A 23931-nucleotide genomic window follows, 5' to 3' on the forward strand; every position below is an offset into this window, starting at 1 on the left:
AGAGGCGGCTCCACAGCGGGGCGGGGCGGGGCGGGGACGCCTCGCCCCTCCGGAAGCGGATTGGCTCTTCTAACTGTCTGTCAAACAACGAAGCTTCCGCCGCTGTCACCGGCTGCTGCCCGCCCCGCCGCTTCCTCAATTAGCCGCCATGACGCGTTTCTGCGTCGCCCGGGAAAGAAAAGCCGGGAGGGGGCTGCCGTCGCGTGCGGTGCGCGTCATGAGCGAGGGGGAGCGACTGCCATGAGTTCACTGCCGAGGTGGGGGCGTGGGGGGGAGATGGTCGTCAGTTAGCCGGGCTGTGGGGGGGAGGGAGGGAGGGGGCGAGCCCATTCTGCGCAGGTGTGGGAGAGGGGAGAAGGGGGAGGGCGAGCCCATTCCCCGCAGGTGTAGGGGGGAGGACAGGGAGGGCGAGCCCATTCTGCGCAGGTGTGGGGAAGGAGAAGGAGGAGGGGGAGGAGGAGGGCGAGCCCATTCCCCGCAGGTGTAGGGGGGGGAGGGCGAGCCCATTCCCCGCAGGTGTAGGGGAGGAGAAGGAGGAGGGGGAGGGCGAGCCCATTCCCCGCAGGTGTAGGGGAGGAGAAGGAGGAGGGGGAGGGCGAGCCCATTCCCCGCAGGTGTAGGGGGTAAAGGAGGGGGAGGGTGGGGTACAAGAGCCCGTTCCCACACCTGGGTGGCTGTGACTGGAGGGTGGTGTGTGCTTGGTTTTTCCCCTCCATCTCTCCTCTGCTCTCTCCCCTCCAGTGGGGTTCCTTGCCTCCCACCTTCAGGTAGACACCCAGCCTGAGCGTTGTCCTGCAGTCCCGTTACCCAGCTCCCTGGGGTCTCCGTGCAGTACAAGACTCTTGCCTTAGAGGCACTTCCTGCCACATCTTTCTTGGAGAGCAGCGGCGTGGAGGCAGTTGTTGAATCCTTCCACGAGGCCTCTGTCCGGCAGGTGAGGCTGTGGGGGACCCGGCTCTTGTCTGTAAGAGCCTGTGGTCTTTGCTGTCTTTGGTAGAGCTGCACCAGTGACAGAGGTGCAGAGCATGATGCCTGGTCTTTTCAGATGCTTCTTGCCTGGGAGTGGTGTCACTGCTGTGGCATCAGGCAGTCAGCACTGAACCCAACGTGAGGATTTGCAGAGCCAACGCTTTAGATGCTGCAGGAAGAGTCTCATCTTAGACAAGCAGCTCAGGCCGTTCTACTTTGAGAAGTATATTCTGAGCAGTGTAAATGTTCTTCATACTACACAAATTACATAGCTCAGTTACTGAGTGCCTGCCAGTTAATGTTTCTTTGCACTAATGTTAGTACTTAGAGGCCCATTTTTCTGTATACTAAACTATACTGAATTTTAGGGTATAGTCTTTTCCTGGTCTCATGTTGATATCTGAGTGACAGTTCTGATTCACGTGTCCTCCTGGACTTAGTGTTCTCATCCCTCCCTCTCCAGCTGAAGTGGAGCCCTTTACCACTGCACATCACAGCCCAGAACATTACTGTAAGCAGCAATGGTGGTCTGAAGTGACCTACTAGGCTTTAAAGCCCAGCAGCTGAGGAGCAGGTGCATTCTTTTTTCTCTACTCATAACTGTGAGAACAATAACCTTCAGCAGAGCAGGTTCAGTAGCTGGAATTTAAGTCGCCTGTACCGGAATAACCAATGTTCCTGAGTCAGAGCCCGTTTTGAGTTTTCAGGCCTTTAGCATCTAAGAGGTTTAGTGGTTTAATGTAATCTGACGTACTTGGAAACAGCAAAAATTCTGATAAGGTATGTATGACTCTAGTATAGTCTTAAAAGCTATCCATAAGTTATTAAGAGAACGTGAAAAAGAATTGATCACAACTCTTGATATCTTAAGCTAACAAATTTCAATCAGAACGGTATAAATAGCATTAAATATTGTAAATAACACGTATATTGCGTTTGATTTATGCCTTGTAACAGTTGGCGCAATTATGAATTCTATAATAGAACAAATCCAAGCTTTCCTTAAAAAGGAATGTGTTATCTTGTGTCTATTTTACAGATACTTGTGGGAGGTTAAAAATTTGTACTGCAGCTGAATAAAACTAGGTCTGAAATCTGAAGGATGGCAGCAAATCCTTCAGGACAAGGTAAGTTTTGATTTAGGTATTCAAAGGGATGAGCAAAATCTCAGTGTGGTCACTGAGACTACAAGTTTGGTTTGTAAGAAGAGGAAAAAGGGGAAGCAGCAGAAAATTGCAGCACAAAGTAGCAAAATGTAAGCAAGCTAGGACAAGACACACACAGGCTAAATGACTGTCAAAGACCAATGGTGACCCCAGGAGCTCAGGGTTACTGTACAGTCCTTCATACTCAAGTTATTTGGCTGTTTCCTAGAATGTATTCCCAAAACTCACGGTGCTCAGCATTGAATGTGACATGCCGCTGTTGTGCGAAGCATCAGAGAACACCTAGAAGTCTAATACGTTCTGTCCCATGAAGGGAGCAAGAAGAACAGGGCAGTGTTAGCTGTCAAGAGTAGATTTCAAGTGGCCGAGCCTAGGAGGAAAACCTAAATGAAACTGTAGCGCTAACTCCTTTGAAATGTTTATCTGCATGATGGGGCATCTGCCCATGGAATTGCATCCTTAAAATCATTGGAGATGTAGAAATGTTTCTATCTAACAGAAACTTGAATTAGAAGGAGCTGAGGGACTGGGGTCATACAGTAAATTAAGAGACTTAGATTGCCCTCTGGAGGTGCTTTGTGGAAATCTTACTCAAACTGAGGTTTGTCTCTTTCCCTGTGCAAAAGCTGGGGGAAGGAAGCTTCCTAGGTGTGGTTCCTCACGTGTTGCAAGAAATGAATCCAGAGTTCAGTTTCCCAAAAACTTGTAACGTCTTCATATACTTTGACGTGTGAAAATTTTTGCCCAGGAAAGCAGTCTCCCAAGGATGGGTATAATTAATTCTGAAGTGCAGCCACTTTGAAGGGGTACCAGCTCACTATTTTTCTTCCCTGCTTTCAAAACAAGCATGGAAGAAATCTGATGGATTCAAGATACTGACTGTACTTGCTTGTTGGCCAAAAGAACATAGTTATGGAAAGGTCATTGGCCTTCTACAAAAGTGCTGAGGGCAAATGCTGCAGATTGCAGGTGGTCGTCTCTTTGCGAATCTGTTACACAGTGGTAAATCCTGCTTTAGTCTGTGAATAGTAGGTCAGAATAGTAGGTCTAGAATGTTGCCATAGGAGGTTAAAGGCTACTTTTTCTGAAATATGTGAATCTACGGACAAGTGTCGGGGTGGCTAGCCTTAGGCTTTCTTCCCCCAAAATTCCAGAGGCTTTTACTTTAACAGAGTATTGGAATCCATTTCTGTGCTTTGAGATGTCCCCTAGAGACTTACCAAAGGAGTTGAACAATTACGATAGGAAAATTATTTGCACAAAGCAGGCAAGAAACCCTGTGAATTTTAACCACTCTCATAAGCCTGTGACCCTATAAATAATACACCTGAGAGGAAAAAAAAAAAAAAGAGGTAATTAGGAGGAACAGTTCAAGCACCCCGTCCATCTTCCTGGTCGAAGTCTTCAAGCCTAGGTGGAGTCTAATAGTGAAGATAAAGGAAACGAATATTGCATGTTCAGCTTGTTGCATGGCACACATGTTGGTGTAGTTCAAGCAAGTTATTTGGTGATTTCCTTCTTCCTGGACTAAAGGAATAGGGGTTTACTGAAACACTGACTGGAAGGGCTATGAATGGCAGAACTTTTTCTAATTTATCTATAACGGAGTGTTAAAAATTGGTCTTCTGCACAGGTTAACTGCACTCAGAATGTTTTTGCTGTGGGTTGTTTCTTTCCCTTTAATCATCAGTTGGTATTTTCTTAGTAGGGCTTGATTCAGTCGCCTAGTACAGCAAGCTTGTACTATTAGAGGTTAAGATTTTGCTGACTGCGTTTCCTTTAGTTCGTTTTCATTGGACTTTGTTCTGAAAGCACTGCTTTTATTAAACTTTCAGTGATGAGCTGTGTAGGAGTGCAGTGAAACCAAACAGAATTGTTTGAAAGCCTTACTTGAAGGCCTTAATACCACATGAAACCAACTGCACTCAACAGTATTTAAAAAAAAAAAAAAAAAAAAAGATGATGCATATTATCCACAAGATGAGTTTCATAGACCACAGTGGTCCACTTCAGTGGAAAAAGAACTAAACTAAAGCAACTATGTCAAAGTGTTGGGTAATAACACTACTTCTGCAGGAGTAGTTCTTCACAGCACTTCTACAATGTGCCTTAACAAGGCTGCTGTTGTAGTTGCTTTGCCCATAGCAAGAGCAAAGTATACCTTGCCTGTTAAAAATGAAAGACTACATGTGTGAGCTTGCCTAGAGGAAGCTCTCCTGAAATACACGAAGCATGATTGTGCTCAAGAAGGCACTTTTCCTTTAGGTCCCCACAGATGGAAGAAGTATGTTTCCTGCTTCAGAAAGGACCAGAGTTTCCCAAAACAAAAGTTATTGTACATTGGAAGAAACAAATTTTTGAAATAAGTGCAGAATTACAAGCTTGACGACGTAGCAGTTCTACAAGGTCTCTTCTTTCTGTCCTAGTGGCTGTTTATCCTTTTGGCCTAAAAGTATATGAGCACATTCACATAACACAGTCTGAGCAGGTGGATTTAGCGTTCTGTTAAAAATGCTGTTTGGCATTGAAAGCTGTAATCATCTACAAACCCTGCTGCTGTCTGCATTTAAATCTGTTCTATGTGCAAGCTTAGTGCTTGAGGGCTGTAGTGAATCTCTTAACGTTCCCTGGAAAATTTTGTACTCGTAAAGCAGCGGTGGCTTACATTCACCTATGCATGTAGTTATTGTCAGGAGGGACAGGTAAATTTTAATATATCCTTTAACAATTCAAATTAATTGAGTTGCTAATATATCTTTTGCTTCGCTGCTACACAACGCATGTAAGAACATATCAAAATGTGAATTAAAAGTACTGCTATGTAGCAGATGGCTAGATGATACTTTGATGCTAGTAGTCATAAGCAAATTAGAAAATCAGAATAGAGTTATTGCACCTTTTTTCCCTGAGCAGTATGTGATTAATAGCCTCTTCAGATTCTGCTTTTTCAGAGTTTGCTGTTTCACTTAATGAAGGCTATCATTTCTGCGAGCATGTACTTGAGTAAAGAAATTGCTGTGAAACGCTTTCTGAATTCAGCAGGCAATGTGTGTGGTGACAGTGCCTTTTAATGCATGGAGGCAGAACTTAGAGGGGGCATCCAGATTTGTCACCATTTCTTAAAGCAGAAGTGTGTCTTGAAAGCGATTTGAGGTCTTTCCTGTCACGCCAATGTGTATTGGCAAATGAGAAATAATGCATCTTAAAAAAAAAAAAAAGACTTAAATGCATGCATTGAATTTGAAGTGACTAACAGTTCAGGTGAAAGGTAAGAGATGGAAAAACAAGAATTTCAAAGCAGATAAAGGAAATGCTGGGTTTGGCCATGCTGAATCAGTTGGTAGAACTAACTGTCGCGAAGAGGTGGGGCAATCGGGTTAGGTGTGTATGGTAAGAGTGAAGCCTGTTGCGACCTCTTAGACATGAGCATTGCTTGGTGGGGCTTTGGCCTTTCATATTGTCATGCCTTTCACATGGAAAAACACTAGTGCAAGTAAACTCTTAGGTCCTGCACAGAGCACACAATTCCGTGCTTGATATCAGAAATGCAAGTATCAAAAAGGACACACTTAAACACTAGATATCTTGATCCTAGTACCTTAGGAGAATAATCTTGGGATCCAGGTCTTGGATGTGATATCTAATGCTGCCATTATTTTCTTTAGCTGTCTTGAACAGGTCGTTCTGCTTTAGGGCTCCTCTGTTCGCAAAGCGGAGAGAACACTCGTGAAGTCAAGTGCTCTAAACGCTGACACTCCAAACAGTAATGCAGTTCTACCCCATCACAAGAGTTTAAACTCAAAGCACTTCGTTACGAAGTTGCTTTGTTTGAAAATCTATATGCTGCTTTTCAGCTGTGAATCGGGTCTCTGAGGAGGGTTTTTTTTTTTTTTAACACGTCCCTGTTATGGAAGATTGTGGTAGTTTTGTACAGTTATTAAAAGGTGTAAAAGTACCTCTAATCAGTTTAAAAATAGCTTTTTTTTTTTTTTTCCTTACATATATCTCAAAGCTTACTGAATCATACCATCTGCTTCCTGGTAAATGTAAACACATCTAGTCTTTATTTGTTAGCTATCAATAGCATAAATGAAAAAATGTATCTCCTTTTTCTTTCCTCAGCCCCCATAAGGTCTGACTTAAAGCACGGATTTTGATTTATGCCTTTTCAGGATAAACAAGCACTAGCAGAAGGCTATTGAGTAATGTATCAAGTTATAAGCTTTCTGGCTGGACACTATGTAGATGACTGTAGCAAAGGCCCTCTTAGAGATACTTCAGTAGTCTCTCTATTACCACACGGTCTCCAGAATTTACCAAAAAGGAAGGTCTGGGGCAGCTGCATTCAGAAGTATTGATTTTTTAGTTTTTTCGCAATGTGTCTCTGCCTCCATATGTCTTAAAGCATACATTCACCAAAGAGCTTCTCAACAAGGTGGTGTTCTTTATTAAAAACGTGCGCTGTTGCAGATACACTCTGGAGTTTGGAGTCGGATAAATAGATGAAGTAAAGTACAACTTTGTATATTCATTTTTATTTCTCTTGAGATTTAGTCTGAGCAAATACGAATATCTTAGGTTATAACGGACACTCACAGAAATCACCTGTGTTTTAACATACCTATGAGTACATTTTTAAACTGATTACAAAATCTGGGGTTTAAAAAAAAAAAGAATACCTACAAGGTAGAGAAATTATGAAGAACTGTGAAGCAATACATTTTCAAAATGAATTTCTTGTTCTAAACAGAACTAATGCATTTTGAGAAGGAGAAATTAACAAACAGGAAAATAGTAATTAATGAAGTTTAATGAAAAATCTGCCAACAAAGGTACAAATGATCGTGAATGATCTTGCATAAAGATACAGTAAAGTATAATCAAGCGACTCAGCTCCTTCGAAGAAAGTAAGGAGCAGCAGACACTGTGGCTCAGTGCTGTGCCTATTAGACATAGGAGAAGGTGAGGATTTGATAGCAAGGCAGTAAGGATGTAAATTGTTATCTAGGGCAGGAAATTTATATAAAATTGTTTCCTTGATTGAGCCATGCTGACAAATTAATATTGGGTTATGTAATAGAGCAGCAATGGAAGACCTCAGAAGGAAGGAAACTTAAGTGCAGCTACTGTAAATAAATTGAAAATAATTTTACAAAAGATGCTATTGTTCCCGCTTAAGAGTTATTCACACTGGCCTATTTAATAGCACGTCAGCTACCGTTTTTGATTGCCGTTATTAAAGCACAGCACTCAAGGTGACGGGAAGCAACACAGTGTCCAGTGGAAACAACCCTGACTTTCACACTGAGGAAATAAATACATTCAAAGTAAAGTCTTCTCTTTAGGACAGAGTAGTGGCTTGAGTGTATTTAGAAACTAGCTGCAAATCAGAAAAAAGTTTCTGTCCTCTTGACCTGAGGAGGGACCTTAGTAATACATCAGCCTGTAGCTGTGTTCCACAGTTGTGCTGTCTGTGGCACGCTGGGCAGCAGGAGGGGTTTGTATATCTGGTTTATTTGGTAGCCACAAAATAGTTAGCGTTAAAGATACAGTGAGATCTTTGTCCATGTAATTCCTGTTTATGCACAGCAGTTCTGCCCCATTCTCATTTGTACAGAGTACAATTGTCTTTGAGAAGACAACTGTGAAAATACATAAACGGCATCCATTTTAGGTGTTTTCCAAGCTCGCTCAGGAATACTAGTTCCCAGCCCCTTCTTCAGTATTGAAAATCCCTTTCTGATTCCAGAGAACGGTATATGAAACAATTAATGGCCACGTTCTCATTTTATGCCCAGACGCTATAATTTTGCTTCTGTATCCCAGCCCTGCAGTCCTACTTCAAACTCAGCGCAGGGATAGAGTGTCTGTCCTATCCTACATTAAAATTTAAACTTTTCTGCATGGATTTGAGTGAAAGATTGTATTTGTATTTATGGATAAGCACATAGACGAGCTTTTTGGTGGTCTTGATCTTACTTGTTACGTATGCAAAACTTGTGCTATAGTTTGAGTTTACTGGCATAAGGAATTATATCCTGTGAATATAGTCATCTGTTATCATTCAGCTGTAGTTTTAATGACTGTATTTTATATCTAGAACCTGATAAGTTTTATTTTTTCACTGAAAGGCAAATATTTGACCATATGCCTTGCCTATAGCACCAAAGCTGGCTTGGGAAGTGGGGAGACCTAACTTCAGATAGCAGACTATATTTTAAAATGCATTAGGATGTATGATCGCTTAAGGAAGCTATTTCATATTGTAAAATGAGAAGCTGCAAAATAAAACCGATATCGGAATAGCCTTTCAGATTGGTGCAAAGTTTTGAAGATTAATATATTCATCATAATGTCATATTGTGCAGAGACTAATACTGCCGGGTTAGAGTTGGCCCACAGAAATAAAGCACATCTCTCTAATATTTTTCTGTAATTCTTACCAGGTTTCCAGAATAAAAATAGAGTTGCAATCCTGGCAGAACTAGACAAGGAGAAGAGAAAGTTACTTATGCAAAACCAATCTTCTACAAATCACCCGGGAGCCAGGTACTTTATGTTCTTATACCTGTATGGACATTGCTGGTTTAAACAAATAAAAAAACGTTTTTTTTCCTAATAAGTAAGCTGTAAACATAAATGTGTGTAAACACTTACCAGAAGTATGTGCTGACTATCCTCAATAACGAGTCAGAGAGACTTTACATAATCAGAATGTATTTGTATTTAGAATTGTTTACTGCTTCTGAATTTGGGTTACATATTTTTCATTTGGGAGAGGGAAAAACAGATATGCTTACTTACATGCATAAAAGTCTATCTTGGGAACTGGGGAGCAGGCCCCGAGAAAGCATTTCATTATTAAGGTAAAATGCTCTGAGGAACGTAGATAACAGACCGTTGATTTCAGGGATGCTGTATGTTTAGTGAAGAATACTTACGGAAGGGAGTAAATTACTACATTCTCCCTGAAATTGCCTGCATGCAAGACAAAGCCAGTTTCTATTACTGCATATGTTTTTATAAAAGACATCATGTTAGAAGGATAGTTCTACGTCACGAGACGTGATGATCTAATTTGAATTTTGGAGCTGTCATTGGGATGTCTTCCATTTAAGACAAAAGGGTTTGTATTTTTGTCATATAATAGTAACTAGAATCACACTAACTTACAGTGGACTAGCGTGAATTGAGGGCGATGCCGTGTTCTAGATGCAGTGTGTTACATACAGAATCTGTAGAAGAGTTATTTATTTTAAACAGTCTGCTTTTACCTCTTTTTTTAAAAGAGATTCTAGGCCACCTTTGTCGTCATCTTACTGTCCAAAGAGAGGAATATTTGAAATCAACGAAATTAGATCCCTAACTGACTCTGTGTGCAAGGTATTACTCAAGCACAATTATTGATTACAGAAGGGGATAAATACTCATACTAATTTGTATAGCCCATGACTCCTGGCAACAGTGCTTTCATACTTCACTGCAAGACTAGCAGAGTTTCTATGAGTACTCATTTGGTTTATTTTCTTTAAGGAACAGACTCACTTCTAGCGCACAGAATTGCAACTTACTAATTTTGAAGGGGAAGGAAAGAAACGCACAAAGAAGCAGCCAAACAGTTGTGGGCCTGGAGGGCTGACACATGGTTTTTGAGCAAATGACAGTTATGTGGCGGGGATGTTGTGCCAAAGGTTTTAGACTCCAGAATGGTCAGAAGCAAGACCACAGAGATTCTGCAAGTTCAGCAGCAAAAAGTTTGATCCAAGTAAAGCAAAATGGTGGCATGGGCTACTTACGGGGGAATAAGTGAACTATCTCCATCCTTCTTGTACAGAAATCTGCCTAAGAACACAAGAATGGTCCTGAAAAGTGTAAGTTTCTGACAGTCTTAAGATTATACGCAAAACTCATTGAAAATTCTGAGGGTAGACAATTCAATGCAAAACACAAAACAAATACCTTCAAAATAACTGTAAATACTATGCTTTAAAAGAACTGAGTGGTCCTTTTCTCCAGCAGTGAAGTTTATCTTAATATAACAAAACTTTCTATTCAGAGATTTGTTACTAAGCTTTTAATATTCACCTGGGTGTACCTTTGACTAAAGGTCTTATAATGAGAATCATTGCTTTTGAAAGCCTGAGTTACTAACTCAGCAGTTGGCTTTGGAGCTGCTGAGAAAGCTCAGGTGATGAGTTTCCTTGGATCCCTTGTTCGAGATACTTTTTCGTACTGTTGTCTGTATGCCAGAAGGGTTGGACTTTGGCTGCCTGTCTTCAGAGTCTTATTTCAGCCATGGTTGTCAGTCGCATTGCAGTACAACTCTGGTGGTGTTCATTAATTTTTATTTGAAGGATAACAGCTCGTCTTTCCTATCCAGAGTACTAACATCAGCCGCTTTGTATTTCTTTTTTCTTTGGTTAACATGGTGGACAATTCTTTAGCCATAAAAGGCAAGAAAAGCTATTTAGAGTTATTAAGTTGAAGGATAACATATGCTGCACTGAGATACGTCGGCAAAATCAATTTTAGGCTTTCTGTCATCAGGGCATCTTTATTTAGATTATGTATCAATAAGAAATTATTTTAACAAAGGCAGTAGTCTGCAGCCCTCTGCCGGACAACTGAACTTCTTGTGATGAAGACTGTGGAGCTCTGAGTGCTTTATTTTTATCACAGTTACTTAGGAGAGTCACTGGGTAGTAAGGGTGAAAATACAAAGCTATTGTTCTAAAAATTGCTAGAGTTCTGACATCGTACTCATGGTACCATTCTTTCTTGCAGCATTGCACTTGCAAGATCACCGCTGAACAAGGATTTCCGCGATCATGCTGAGCAACAGCACATTGCAGCACAGCAGAAGGCTGCGCTGCAGGTAAGTTGACAAAGTAAAGTTCAGTATAGCTTGGCTCTGTTCTAGATGCGCATCCCTTCAGAGAGTAGCCCTGCACCTAGAACAAATTGGAAAACTCTTTCAGAAGTTAGGCTTCTTACATTTCTGTATATGTCACAAATTAAGTTTCTTCTTCTGTTACGATGCGAGCCAAGTCTATGACCTCGTTCTTCGTCAACCTGATTGTGGGAAAGTTCCTTACAGTATAATTATAGCTGTGCTATATGTTTCTGTCAAGTCAGTTTCATTAGACTTCTGAACGTCTCATAACGTGTAGGGAGAGCTATCCACAGTGCTTACCTTGCTTGGATCTGAATAGATGCCAAGTAAATACCCTGCAGTTATGAGTGACAGAGGCAGAAGATTTGGAAGACTTAGCTGTGCATTTGCAGGATCCTGTTTGTTGCTATCTTGCATATGTCAGGTGAGGTTGGTTTCAGTGCCGAAATTCGAAATTGAGCAGGAAAGCCAGTACCTGGCCAGCTGTCGTCTTGGCGTCCTAGGCATAGTGACTTGAGCAGAGCACAAAGGCACGGGAAAACAGTTGAGATCCTTGCCCTACTTGCTTTGTTTGTGTCTCCTGTGCCTTGTGTTGTTTGTGTTAGCCGGTAAAGGCCCCAGATTGCTTCTGCTAAAATGAACGGGAGCAGGAGTGAAGTCCCACATGTTGATCACACAATGTTTTAGGCTGGAAGGACCCTCTGGACGTGTCTCGTGCAGTGTCCCGCTCAAAGCGTGACTAACTACAGAGTTAGATCATGTTGTTCAGGGCGTGGTCCAGTTGAGTTCTGAAGTTCTCCAAGGATGTGTTCACCACCTTTCTGGGCAGCTAGTTCAGTTCTTAACCACTCTCACAGTGCAAATCTTTTATTTACATCTAACTGGGATTTCCTCTGTTGCACCTTGTTACCCTGACCTCTTTTTCTTTTCCTGTGCTCTTCTGAGAAGAGTCTGACTCTGTCTTCTCTATACCTTCTTCTTAAGTAGTTGAAGACAGCATAAGGTATCCTCTGAGCCTTTTCTTCAGACTAAACATGCTCAGTTTTCTCAGCATCTCCTTAGACATTAAGGACCCCAGCCCCCAAACATCTCTGTGGGTCCTCCATTGGACTCCCTGCATTTTTTCTCTCTCAGTGGAGAGCCCAAAACTGAACGCTGTATCCCAAATGCAGTCTCATGAGTGCTGATTAGAAGGCAATAATCGCTTCCCTTGTTCAGCTGGCTATGCTGCTGGTGATGCAGCCCACTGTGCTGGCAGCCTTTATCACTGCAACGGCACACTGCTGATTTAGGTTCAGTTTGTCATCCGCTAGGACTCCGTTGGCTATTTCCTAGTAGCGGGAGGAAGGAATGTAGGAGTCCAGTCTTTGAACTGGGAAGCGCTGCCTAGGCTTTTACAGAGGTCCTCTTGGTCCGTATAAGCTGCAGCCATCCTTCTCAGGTGAACAAACTTATATACATCAGAGGAGCAGAAGGCTGGTGTCCCATGTGACCAGACTCCTGACACAGAATAGCATTTGTGCATGTAGCCCCAAGTTGTGTGACACTGCTGATGCACAGTTCTGGCACACAATCATACGTGCAGCTGTCATCTGCTTGGGAATGCCTGCAGTTTCGTTATTGAAAGAGGCAGAAGCATGGGGCCTTGGAGAGGGAAAACGGTGGGAAATTCACTTACTCTCCCCACCTCCATCTGACTCGCTAAAAAAGTAGCGGCAGGGAATGGCCAGGTTAATTCTTTTGATAGGTCCTATTCAGATGTGTCTGATCTTAAATGTTAGTTTTGAGTTTGGCTATCAGAGCTGGAGAAGAGGCTGGGAGAAATAAATTATTAAAGCTGGAGCAGCTAGAAAGCCTTGACTTCTATTGATGCTGTAGGGGGTTATGCATTAACAAATGTTTCTCTCTTTCCAGCACGCACACGCACATTCCTCAGGATACTTCATAACTCAAGACTCTGCATTTGGAAATCTTATTCTTCCTGTCTTACCTCGACTTGAGGCAGAATGAGAAATGTTATTTCTCAGAAGTGCGAGGTCTGATTTTGTCCATAGCAAGAGCTGTCACCTCTCAAAGCTGTTTGAAGTGGTTTGTCAAAGCAGCTGAGGAGACGATTTTAAGAAAAGTTTCTGATCTTGTAATTTTGTTACCTTTGTATATTAAATCCTATTTTATTCTGGATTCATATGATTGCCTTCTGGGGAAATCAGAGGCAACAATGAAAAAGCAGTGTTTCTGAGTACAAAAGTGATTGTGTCCTGTATTTCTTTTCCTTTCTCAGCTCACAGTCAGAGATAAGACTGGATGTGTGGTGCATAAAGTGCATAGTGCTCGCTCTTCTCATTTGCGTTTCTGTGCTTCCTTTAAGTAAACGTCCCAACCAGAATCGTCAAGAGATGTGCTTTTTCTCAGCTTTTGTGTGCCTCCTTATTGTGTCCAAGTACTGTATTTGGCTTTAATTAAAGATTACAAAGTCACTTTTATCCTTCAAAACAGACATGGATTTATTGAAATCATCACTTTGTTTTGCTGCATGCAGGAACTGTACTGGTGCACGCTGCTGTTGAAGCAATATCGTGTCTTCTGAAGTCCTTAGATACAATGTGCCTGCCTCTAATTTTGTTTTATTAACTATGAATGAATTAAAGTCACCCAGGTAGGAGAAAAGCAAAATTTGTTTCAAACCATCCTTTCAGGGACAAAACAAAGAAGCCTCTTACTTCTCTGGGCAACTACAAGGATAATGCAGTTCAAAAGGTCATCTGTCTAGTTGTGTCGTTTTCAACACTTCGAGTGTGTTTCATGTTTATTGCCTCTTTTCTGTGCTATTTTCAACTGTGGTAACCAATTCCAGTTCCATATTGAAAGAAAATCTGTTGTCTTAAGGTAAATTATTTTAGAATCTGTATACAGTAGCTTTTAATAAAAAAAAAAAAAAAAAAAATCCCTGCATAAACAGTCTTAGTATCTCCATAGCTCTAGGTGTGCAATTATAGTAGTACAATTATATTGATTACTTTTCCCATGGAGACAAGATTTAAGAAGCGAGGAGAAGAAGGGGACTTTAGTGAAAATCGGACATCAAGAAGCAGCTATTAAATTGGTGCTTGCCTGAGCTTGCTGTCTTCTATGGAACCGTAACTGTTGCATGTAGTTTTCAGGGTTGCAGAGATAATTTCAGAAGCATGGACAGCATGTAATGAGTGTAGGAGGCAATTAGTGGATTTCCACAGAGACTTTCAAGGTCCCCTATTTCTTTCTGCAGGCATTTGCCTCAATGCAGTGAGGGTTGTTGAACTACTAGCACTGCTAACTTGTGTAAGAAAACGGAGCAAGGACCAAGAGATTAGTGCAGGTCTCTTTGAGAGAATGGTGATGTGAGGCAAATGCCACCAGTTTTGTTTACCTCACTTCAGTAAGGACCATTGCAGAAGCTGTGGCATGCTGAAGCCTCTTCAAGAAGAGGAATTTGGTAGAGTAGGCCTGATGGAACTTAAAGATGTGCAGTTGTATTAGGAACTACTCGTATCAGGTACTTTTTGATTGTGGTCTGATTTTGAGAGTCATGGGAATGATTATGGTTTTGATTATGGTTTTTGGGGGCAGTGTAGAAAAGTACTGTCACTTCTGTTACTGGTTTGCAGTGTGTAGCTCTCTTACTTTTTTTTTTTTTTAATTGGCAGCTTTACTGTAAAGCCACCCTAGCTACTCATTGTTCTGCAATGTGAGCTGAGCATCGTAGAGATGTTGAATAAGCAGGCCTGAGCTCTGTGTGCGTGAGAGGCAACTGTGAATCAGTCCAAACTTGGAAACAAAGAAGGGCAAAGAAGGTAAAGCAGATATATCAGGAAGTACAGATTTTTAGTTTAATAGCCGAGTTAAAAATATAGGTTAGACATTTCGTGTTAGAGGAGCTTCTTTTAACAGTTGAGAAAAGTGAGCAAAGACCGTCAGCTTTCTCTGGAAACAGCCCCTCTGTGTAAACAAATTGAAAGTTAGAATCTCTGTGTTAATGCACAAAGTGCATATGATCCGAGCAGTGACACAGTCAAGACCCTTCTCCTTTATAAATCCACAGTTGCACCATTAAAGTAGCTTAAACTAGCTGGGTGTGTTGTTTTTTCTCTGGTATTGGCTGATCTGCTCTTGGAAGTCCAGGACTTTAGACTCAAAGATGGATGTAGTCACAAGGGGGGAAAAAAAAAGACACAGCTGCTGCAATATATTTGAGTTAAAATGCTTAAAACTATTGCGTTGAACCGTGAGGGATTTGGTGAAGTATCCTAGTTATAATTAACTGTCAAAGACACAAATGCTGTGTATGGAGGCTTCTGTCCTGTAAACCACAGACTCGAGCAATTAGTGTCACATGCCTCAATTTGTCTGACTGCACTCACCTTTTCTTCTCTGCTATTAATCAGTATTAAAACTGTTAATCTGTCTCTGTATAATGATCTCAGCAAACGCTTATCTCCTCCTAACATTGCGTTTTCAAATTCAAATGAGTAGCAGTTACAATGTACCCTAACCAGGAAATGGCTGAGGTGTCTTGTTTCTGGCAGTACCTGCTACCATGATCACATAAAACCGGAAGGCTTGTAGTCTAGTGATGACTTGTATACTTAAATATATGTAACACAGAATCCTTCAATAATCATTTTAATTCATTTGTTCCCATAGTAGTCAGCCTTACTACTCAAGTCAGATTCTTGGTGCAGAGTGGGGTAGAAGCAATGTTTTTCTTGAAGCTGATGCTGTAATTTCACCAGATCAGGTCAACAGCTATAATAAAAGTGGGACAAAGGAAATCCCTTCACATCCTTTCAAACAAATTCAGATGTACCTCGCATTGGGGCGTTTAGGAGAATCTACCTTGTCAGCAGCACAAGAGAATTTAGTTGCCTGCTGGACTTACCCAAACAGCAGGCAGAACTTGCCTTACAATATACACTACCATAGTGGTGGATTTGGCTCTCACACCTGCAGTAGTATCACTCATTTCTGCTTAAAAGCCACACAAGAGTCCCTAGATGGATATCAGTGTGATAGAGCCAGGCCCTAGTACTAGAGTGCTGGATCCATGCAGTAAAAGCAGCTTCCACCTTGACTAAAAATTTTCCTAGGTGAATTTCCTAGGTGGATTAAGTTACTTCCCTGACAGGGACTCTGAGTTACAGGTCAGTTTCTATCACTTCTTTGTCTGGCTGTAGCTACTTAAGGGAATTGGAGATAAACATGAGTATTTACAGGGTGCAGCATTACAGAATGGTTACTGCTACTTCTAAGATGTGTGCGATTCTATCTTCTCCTGCCACCTACTCTTGACTGAGCATGGTGTATGCCTGTAACACTAGTTTACTACCAGCTGTTTATCAGTTGTAGGGTTTTTCTGGAGAAGGGAATCGAGAAAGATGTTTCTCATGCATCATTATCACTATGATCTTGATCATCTGGCCATTACAAAGGTTTTGCCCTCTCTTTCAGTTCTATGACATGTTCCATCTGGCCAATGTTAAATTTCACCATTAAAGTTCTAGTCCTCTTCAAGTGTACTCTTTTAAACCCTGTTTCGATCCTGAACAGGAAGGCATTTTTAAAGAGATTTTGCTTCTAAATAGCCCAGCATGGCCTGCCTGGTATGCAGAAAATAACTTCCACAAAGCTCTTACCACAACATCTAGCACATACAAGGACTCTGAAATGATACGGACCCTTTCCATGCTGCCAAAGTACTGTCGCTACTACAGCCTCACCCGCAAGGGGTGTGATCACGTTAAACGTTGAACGGTAACTCTAGCGGCAGTCATGTTGTGTTAGGTTTCAGGAAGTACTTGTCCCATGCTATAAAGCCTCAGCAAAGCTACTTCACAAACTTCAGTTGTCCTTTCACCTTATTAAAAGCCAGTTAAAGTGTAAATATAAAATAAATATTGACCTCACCGGAAAAATAATTGACAGCTGCTTTTTTCCCTACACTACACTGCCTTATGGGGATAGGCCTTATTTGGTCCTATCAGATTGGGCTTGCTAGAGCAGGATTTCTGTGAAGAGACGTGAAGTCAGGTTTGTGGAAGTTATTTACCCCCAGTGCTAGGGAACTTGTATGCTAAGTAGGTAGGATGTATAAAAGGTGGACTAAAACACAGGGAGCTCAAGCAGATGCTAAGTGACTGATACAATTATACTGTCAAGAAACCGAAGCACTAAAAATACTGCTTAACCACAGCTTCTTTCTTCTTAAGTCTGTGCTCTTCGACTAAACAAGTTTTCCCTCTGCATACTTGTTTTCCATATTCAGATAACAAAGTCTGTCATATTCTCTCCACCACTTTATCCTCAGGAAAATGTTCAGCTTTAACACAAGCAGCCTGACCTATTGAAAAGAGTCCCCATGTGGTGTCTGCAGGATTTTAATCTGCAGTTTTTAGAATTTTTATTCCCCTGCTCTGTTAGGAGTGCTGGTATAAATTTAATCAATAGTTCCTGACGTGATTTGCACCTTACATCCGGACATGAAATATCCCGTGAAACTCTGATTAGTGGGAAGAAGTTACACGTGAGCTGACGTCACTCGCTGGGAACTTTCTACTTGCTTTAATGTGTTTTCTGTCATTTAAAATAGCTATACCCTCCTTCTGTCTGCATGTGCAGCCAGCACAAGACAAGCAAGCTCTATGTTGTGATCTCTGTGAACGTGGCTGGGTACAGCTTTGCTCATGCTGAGAATCATCTCTGTGCCAGCCTGTCAGCCTGGCTATGTCCCTTAAAGGCTGGAGGTCGTTTATGCTCTTGCTGCAGAGCAGAGAGAGAGGTCAGAGCACAATAGTGCGATCCTAACTTTGCAGCAAAGTTCATGAAGAGGCCAGGCTTTTTCACAGTGTCTTTGAAAAGAAGAGGAAGGCCTTAATCATCAACCAGGTAACGTGAAGTTTGAACTGGTGGAAGTAAAAGTGGATAGTTATGTCTTAGGGTACACAGTTTTCTGGGTCTTGTTTTATTACAGCATTTGCAGTATTTCAGGCACCAATCACAAGGGCTGAAAGGAGGGCATATTCCTAGAAAGTCGAACATGTGGTCACAGGCTATTTAGCAGACAGTAACTGTCTCAACACATCCCCTTAAGGACTGTGGTAGTAAAAACAGGGCTCAGTGTATTCACCAGAAGGAAGCATCGCTAAGAATACCTGTCTTACCCAGGAGATGTTCTTTCACCCTGTGTCTGCTTAACTATGTGTTCAAAATTAGGAGAACGCCTGAGAAAGCGGCTAGAAAATTCAGTTGGCCAAGATAAGGGCTCCGATCATTCCTCTGTCAAACCAGCTTCAAATCACAAATTCTCCCAAGGGACATGGTCAGTGCACTGTGCCACTAGCTTTCTCTGAAGCCAAAGTGACTTCCCACGTCCCTTGGAACGGGCAGTAACTGCAGAGGCACATGAATCCTAAAGGAAAAGCTAGGAAAGGGGCAGGGCTGGGCTGGATGGTTTGTTTCCAGACAGCTCTGAAGGAGGAGGTGGAGAGGGATGGAAGGATTGTCAGCACTCACCTGGAAGACTCTTTCTACCCAGGGCGTTGCATGCCTGGTACACGATTCACTAAGGTGAGGGGAAAATCCTGTCACATCTGCTAGTAACACCCTCATATCTGGAAAGTCTGATAATCGTTGCGTTCTGAAACAGTTCTGTAGGCTGTAGGAAATCCTTCTTGTGCTAAAATACACTTCACCGAGCTTTCTGTAACTACCAGTAAAGGCACTCTGAAGACTACTAGATTAAACATATTTCATGTGCTGTTGGGTTAAAAGCTTCTCCAAAGCATTTTTCCATTTGCTGGACTAAAACACCTTATCCCAAACTTTTTACATCAAATACAGAACCCTCTCCTTGTTAGCTGATTCTTACTGTTGATAGAATCAAGTGACATCCCCCCATAGCTCCACAGGAAAATGATTTTTCATTCTTTCCTTCCATACAGGTTGTTGAGAGAGGAGTAAAGCAGATTACAGTCACTAAGTGGTGAAAACATGATTAGTACAGTGAGAATCTTTAAAAAATGATGCTTAACAACCAATGAGGAAATGACTCATCCCCTGTTTTCATCAGTTATTCTGCTCTGCCAGGTTTCTTCAGGTACTGAGTTATGAAAGGTGGGTACATGGCACTCAATCTGTTCTCACTGAGGGCTGTGACCTGGATGCTTTAGTGTCAGCAGATGCTACTTTTGGCATTCAGGTTTTGTAGATTCTGGCTAAATATGTGCAGATCAGTTGTTCAAAATTTACCTTATTTTTGTCCCAAGAGTTGCATTGATTTATTTAAAAGCACAAATCACAAGCTTAAAAGCCTTCTTCACAATGTACTTATGTTGTAGTGTCCATTTATATATGTGGGTTAGTGGTTGATAGAGGGTTTCATTCAGAGTGCAAAAATGTTTCACTGTCACAAGCACCTGTAGATTAATGGAAACCTTTACATCTTCAGGGGCTTTTTTGGACTGTTATTATTTTCAGCAGATGGGGAAAAATGCAGAGGTGTTGCAATACCTGCAGGCACCCAAAAAGCCTGTGGAGTGGTCAGCATTAGCAGACAGTCATTTGTGAGGCACCATATGGAGAGTACTGCTCTATATTCCACACGTGCAGCTGACTCCCCTCCCCCTCACCCCCAAAGATGCAGAGCGCTTTGGCTTCTGTTTTGTCTTTGCTCTTATGGGCTGCTCTGTGTTACGGTTTTTTTGTTTTTCGGATGGTGAAGACAACCAAGTAGGGCAGAGTTTGGGACTTCCTTATGTTTGAAATCTTAGGTAGGGAGGATGATGATAAACAGATAGCGGTATTACACCAAGCACTTGGACGCAAGGGCAAGTTTTCTGTCTTGTTCCCAACACTGACCGGATGAACTTGCCCATTACACTGAGGTTTAGCCGTCGTATCGTGGCCTAAGTAGAAGTGCATTAGAGCCTCCCCGACGCATTTGCAGAGAGCCACTTGTGGGAGCAGGTGTGGTCTGACATGGGCCCAGGCCAAGACTGTCAGAGCTGCCATCTCTGTGTTTTTGCACCAGCAAGTCTGTGTGGAGCTGCCTGGTAGCTGCGGCGGGAGTCCGGACTGTGTGTTTGCAACCATGCATCAGTACAGCTTATCAGGAAGAGGTGTGCTAGGAGTAATATATTTTCAAACTCTGCGCTAGCAGATGACTTGTTAGTCCAAGGAAAGCAAAATGACTGTGCGTCGCCTGTGTACACTTGGCTGATAGGCCTGCTGCTGTACCAGCTACCTTGGCACCCCATGTGGGCACCAAGTGGTTTCGCCCTATCCAAATGAAAATGCATTGTGCTGGCTTGGCTTGTAGCTACTCCATTCTAGGTGTTAGCCTAATTCTCCTGGACCCTTGTGCTTTTCAAAGACTGAGTTACCCTCTGAGCTAAGCCTGCAGATACATCTCAGTCACTCTCTCTCTTTCTCTTTCACAGACACATGTACACGCACACAGAGTTTTTGGGCAGATACAGACCTAATCACTTACTTATTTAACATCCTGAGCCGCTTAGTCTTCTCTGTCTGTAGACAAGCCTGATTATCATGTTCTTTGGCTAGATTATCTTTCAGCTTTATGTTTGCATAGCACCTGGCACAGTGGACTCCTGAAATAAGGTGGGTTGCCAAGCACAGGAAGTTACTGTTAGTGATAAATACTGCTAGTCTAACCTGTGTTAGCATTGTTCATTTCGGTTGAGCTCTCCTGGGGCTATTGCAAAAAATTTAATCCCATTTGTAGTAATAACCCCTATTCGACTTTATATTATCTTATTTAGATTTTAAACTCTGAGGCAAGGTTTCAGAGAAAACCTACTAGCGCAATGTCTTGATCCCCAGTTGGGACTTTTAGCACTGTAACTTTAGTGCAGCGAAAGAGAGCACGATGCCAAGATCCTCAGCTGAGTGAACGGACTGCGTGGTCAGAAAGCTCAAGTACCACCACAACCAGGTGAACCTCACCTCGGGCCACCTCAGCACAGAGCTCTCTGGAGGACAGGTTGTGGCATGTGGATGTCAGGTTCCCTGCTGTCACCCACAGACAGCATGTATGACCCTCCTGTGGGCATTTAGCCTCATTCTCATGCTCTGCTGTCGTGCAAGGCAGTTTGCACTGCATTCACAGAGATTTGTGTCCTCTTGTTGTTACTATGGGATTGTAAGGGTCAGAAAAAGGAGGCAAAGTGTTTGGATGAATGCTTCCCTTGTGGGCCCCGGGACTGCACGGTGAAGTGCGTCAGTGCTGTTGTCGAACGTAGGCTTGCGTTGCCAACGTGAGAGCATCCCCATCCTTTTAGCCGTGAAGAGGTTTCTGTGCTGTTTGTTCTCCAGACAGTCTAAGAACTCCGGATCTCTGCAGGGAAGGACAAATGTCATCTTAATGGAAAAATTAAGATTAGAATGGGGTGAGGAATGTTTTTCCTTCTTAAGGAACCTCTTAGGACTTCGGAAATATTCTCATTCCATGTTGGTCCTTCTCGGACCATCTGAGAAGGCTACAACAAACCCCCAAGGGAAAGATTCTTCCACCACAAGCTGCCTCTTTCCCCCTGCTCTGCTCCATCCAGGCCTAGAGTCCAAACTTCTGTGCCGCTGGAGAGTGCCTGAAGTCATGCTCATGAAGGCAGTGTGCTCTCAGTCTCCCCTGATGGGGCTGCTCCCCTTTGAATAAATGGTGACATGATCACTGAAACAAGGCCTTGACCCTGGGGCTTCCATAAACGAGGTGAGAGCCAGACCCACAAGGCTACAAAGCCAGGCTTGCTCCGAGCCAGTGACCATTTGTTGTCTGTCCAAATAGGGTCAATTCCAACAAGGGAGGCTGAGCAGAAATGGCTGTCCCATGCCAGTGAATGTTTTTATGCATGGTTAGGACAGATGTAATGCCAAAGTGAAATGAGATGAGGGGGCTACAGCTCTCAGCAATTCACTTCTGAGTGGAATTAATACAGAGCTTTTCCCGTGTTCACAGGACACAAAAATATATCAGATGAGAGTTCACTTTCTGCCAATTCTGTTCCATCTATTCAGTAATGCATTGTGCATACATGCAGACACTTCATTATAGATCTCTTTCTCTGTCACTTTTGATAGTTCTAGCAAGGGACGGCAATCTCTAGCCTCCTCCTCCCTCCTCTGTTTTAACCTGTTTTTTCTTTCCTGTGAGCTATTTCCTGCAGCTTTAAAGCCTCGCTTGCCATTGCTCTTTGGTCACAAACTGCCCTGGAGCACATATGAATAGGAGCACAAACCACCTCAAACAGTTTAAATTATTCTTTTTTTTCAATTTTCTTTTCTTCTCAAATGTCTTTTAATATCCTTTCCCAAGGCACCAACGTCTGTTTTTAAAAACATGCAAGATATAAAGGTAGAAAGAGGATTTTCACTGCAAGATGGGCGCGATCTTGGGACATATGCTCTACAGGACCCTGCTTGAGCAGGGGGATTGGACTAGATCATCTCCAGAGGTCCCTTCCAACCTCAACCGTTCTGTGAAGATAGCTGAGAGAGTTTTAGTAGGACACACAGCTCCGCCTGGAAGAGTAAGAGTAAAAATGCCTCCAAGAATAGCTTTTTTTTTTTTTTTTAAAAAAAAAAAAAAAAGATCTAAAGGCTGCTCTGAAGTGGTTTTGGCCCTCAGAGTTGTAGTGATATTTCCGGACACCACATACCTGGCTTGAGGTGTCTGTTTCCAAAGAAGCTTTACAATACCCTCACTAGCCCAAGAATGGTCTGAGATGATTCCTCAAGACAGAGTCAAACTACTTAAGGCCTATGTGCTAAGGCAAGAGGTGCTTTAATTGCTTACCGCATTTATCCCTGCTGTCCTTCTGGTCTTTAACACACCCCTGAAAAGTCCCACTGAGCCAAACACCTACCTTTAAGCAGCAACAGTGGAATGTGCTCGGTGTCTTGGGGACCTGATCCTACCCTGCAGCTTCATGAAGTGCTGGGGCACAAAATCCTCAATGTAGGTTATAGGACATGTTCCATCCAGAGCGCTGGGGCCTGTCCCAGGGGAAGATGAGTCCTGCAGTGGGGTATGGCAATTCCTTCAGACCTACTTACAGAACTCTATATCACAGCAAAAGCAGACCAAGAACCCTACTTCTGTTCTCTGGTACCCATGAAGCGTAAAGACAGACAGAAGTGCATATACTGCAGTAGAAATGCAAAATGGCTTAAGGCAAAAATGTACTTTTGTTTCTTCCACAGTATAGCTCTTTCATTGCTCCTCAGCCTGTGCCCATAAGATTCAGAAGGACTTCTCCTTAAACCTTTATGAACTTAAACCTACACAGATCTGATTTCTCTTCTCTGCATACAGAGTGCCCAGGATTTGTCATGGAAGATCAGGACTGAATATGGTGTGAGGCATACTTCCGTGTCATCATTTATCCCAATCTAGAGCAGGGAAGAGGAGGGGGAGGAGGACCGAGAGATGCATCTGTTCACCAAGTTACTACCTAGTGTGGTCTGAGGCACAAAATTGCTATTTGGTCTTAAGCAGCCAATGCGCGGAAGTCCTAGCCCGGCCAGAGAGCTGACAGAGGCTGTCTCACATTCAAACTTTTTGTTCCTTCTCAGCATTGCTGTAAATCATTTTCATGCTTTCTGGGACTGCTCTGCACCCATCTCTAAGTGATGGGCTCACTGATCCCCTGCAGATACCAAGAGGCACACAAATCACAGGAGGTGACAAAGACCAGTCCTGTACCTCTATGGCTTTGAGGAGGATGCCTCTGATACCTAAGCTTTCCCAGCAGAGCATAGGCTTATTACACACAGCTACTGGAGCTGGATGGAGCACATTCAGATCTGCTGCAAGCATCTTCTTCACTGAGTGATTGTGAAATACATTATTTCAGC

At 42.6% G+C, this 23931-nt stretch overlaps 1 protein-coding gene across 3 annotated transcripts; it reads left to right on the forward strand.

Annotated features, from left to right (window-relative positions):
- Positions 1-22: 22 nt before the first annotated feature.
- On the forward strand, positions 23-15132 carry INIP (INTS3 and NABP interacting protein). Of its 3 annotated transcripts, XM_068927842.1 has the most exons (7): positions 118-257; positions 742-934; positions 1046-1749; positions 2009-2096; positions 8582-8684; positions 10920-11010; positions 12943-13523. In XM_068927842.1, exons 4-7 carry the CDS (start codon positions 2072-2074, stop codon positions 13036-13038), a joined length of 315 nt encoding a protein of 104 aa, XP_068783943.1. In that variant the 5' UTR covers positions 118-257; positions 742-934; positions 1046-1749; positions 2009-2071; the 3' UTR covers positions 13039-13523. The 3 variants fall into 3 exon arrangements, with proteins under 3 accessions (XP_068783942.1, XP_068783944.1, XP_068783943.1); XM_068927841.1 differs by lacking the exon at positions 1046-1749 and having other exon boundaries at positions 23-257; positions 12943-15132; XM_068927843.1 differs by lacking the exon at positions 1046-1749 and having other exon boundaries at positions 83-257; positions 768-934.
- Positions 15133-23931: the final 8799 nt, after the last annotated feature.

Source organism: Struthio camelus, chromosome Z (assembly GCF_040807025.1).
Source record: "Struthio camelus isolate bStrCam1 chromosome Z, bStrCam1.hap1, whole genome shotgun sequence".
NCBI lineage: Eukaryota > Metazoa > Chordata > Aves > Struthioniformes > Struthionidae > Struthio > Struthio camelus.

Coding starts and splice junctions, on each gene's coding strand:
- INIP (XM_068927841.1), top strand. CDS start 2,072: ATGGCAGCAAATCCTTCAGGACAAG. Junction 2,097..8,581: donor AGCAAATCCTTCAGGACAAG/GTAAGTTTTGAT, acceptor AATTCTTACCAG/GTTTCCAGAATAAAAATAGA. Junction 11,011..12,942: donor AGCAGAAGGCTGCGCTGCAG/GTAAGTTGACAA, acceptor CTCTCTTTCCAG/CACGCACACGCACATTCCTC.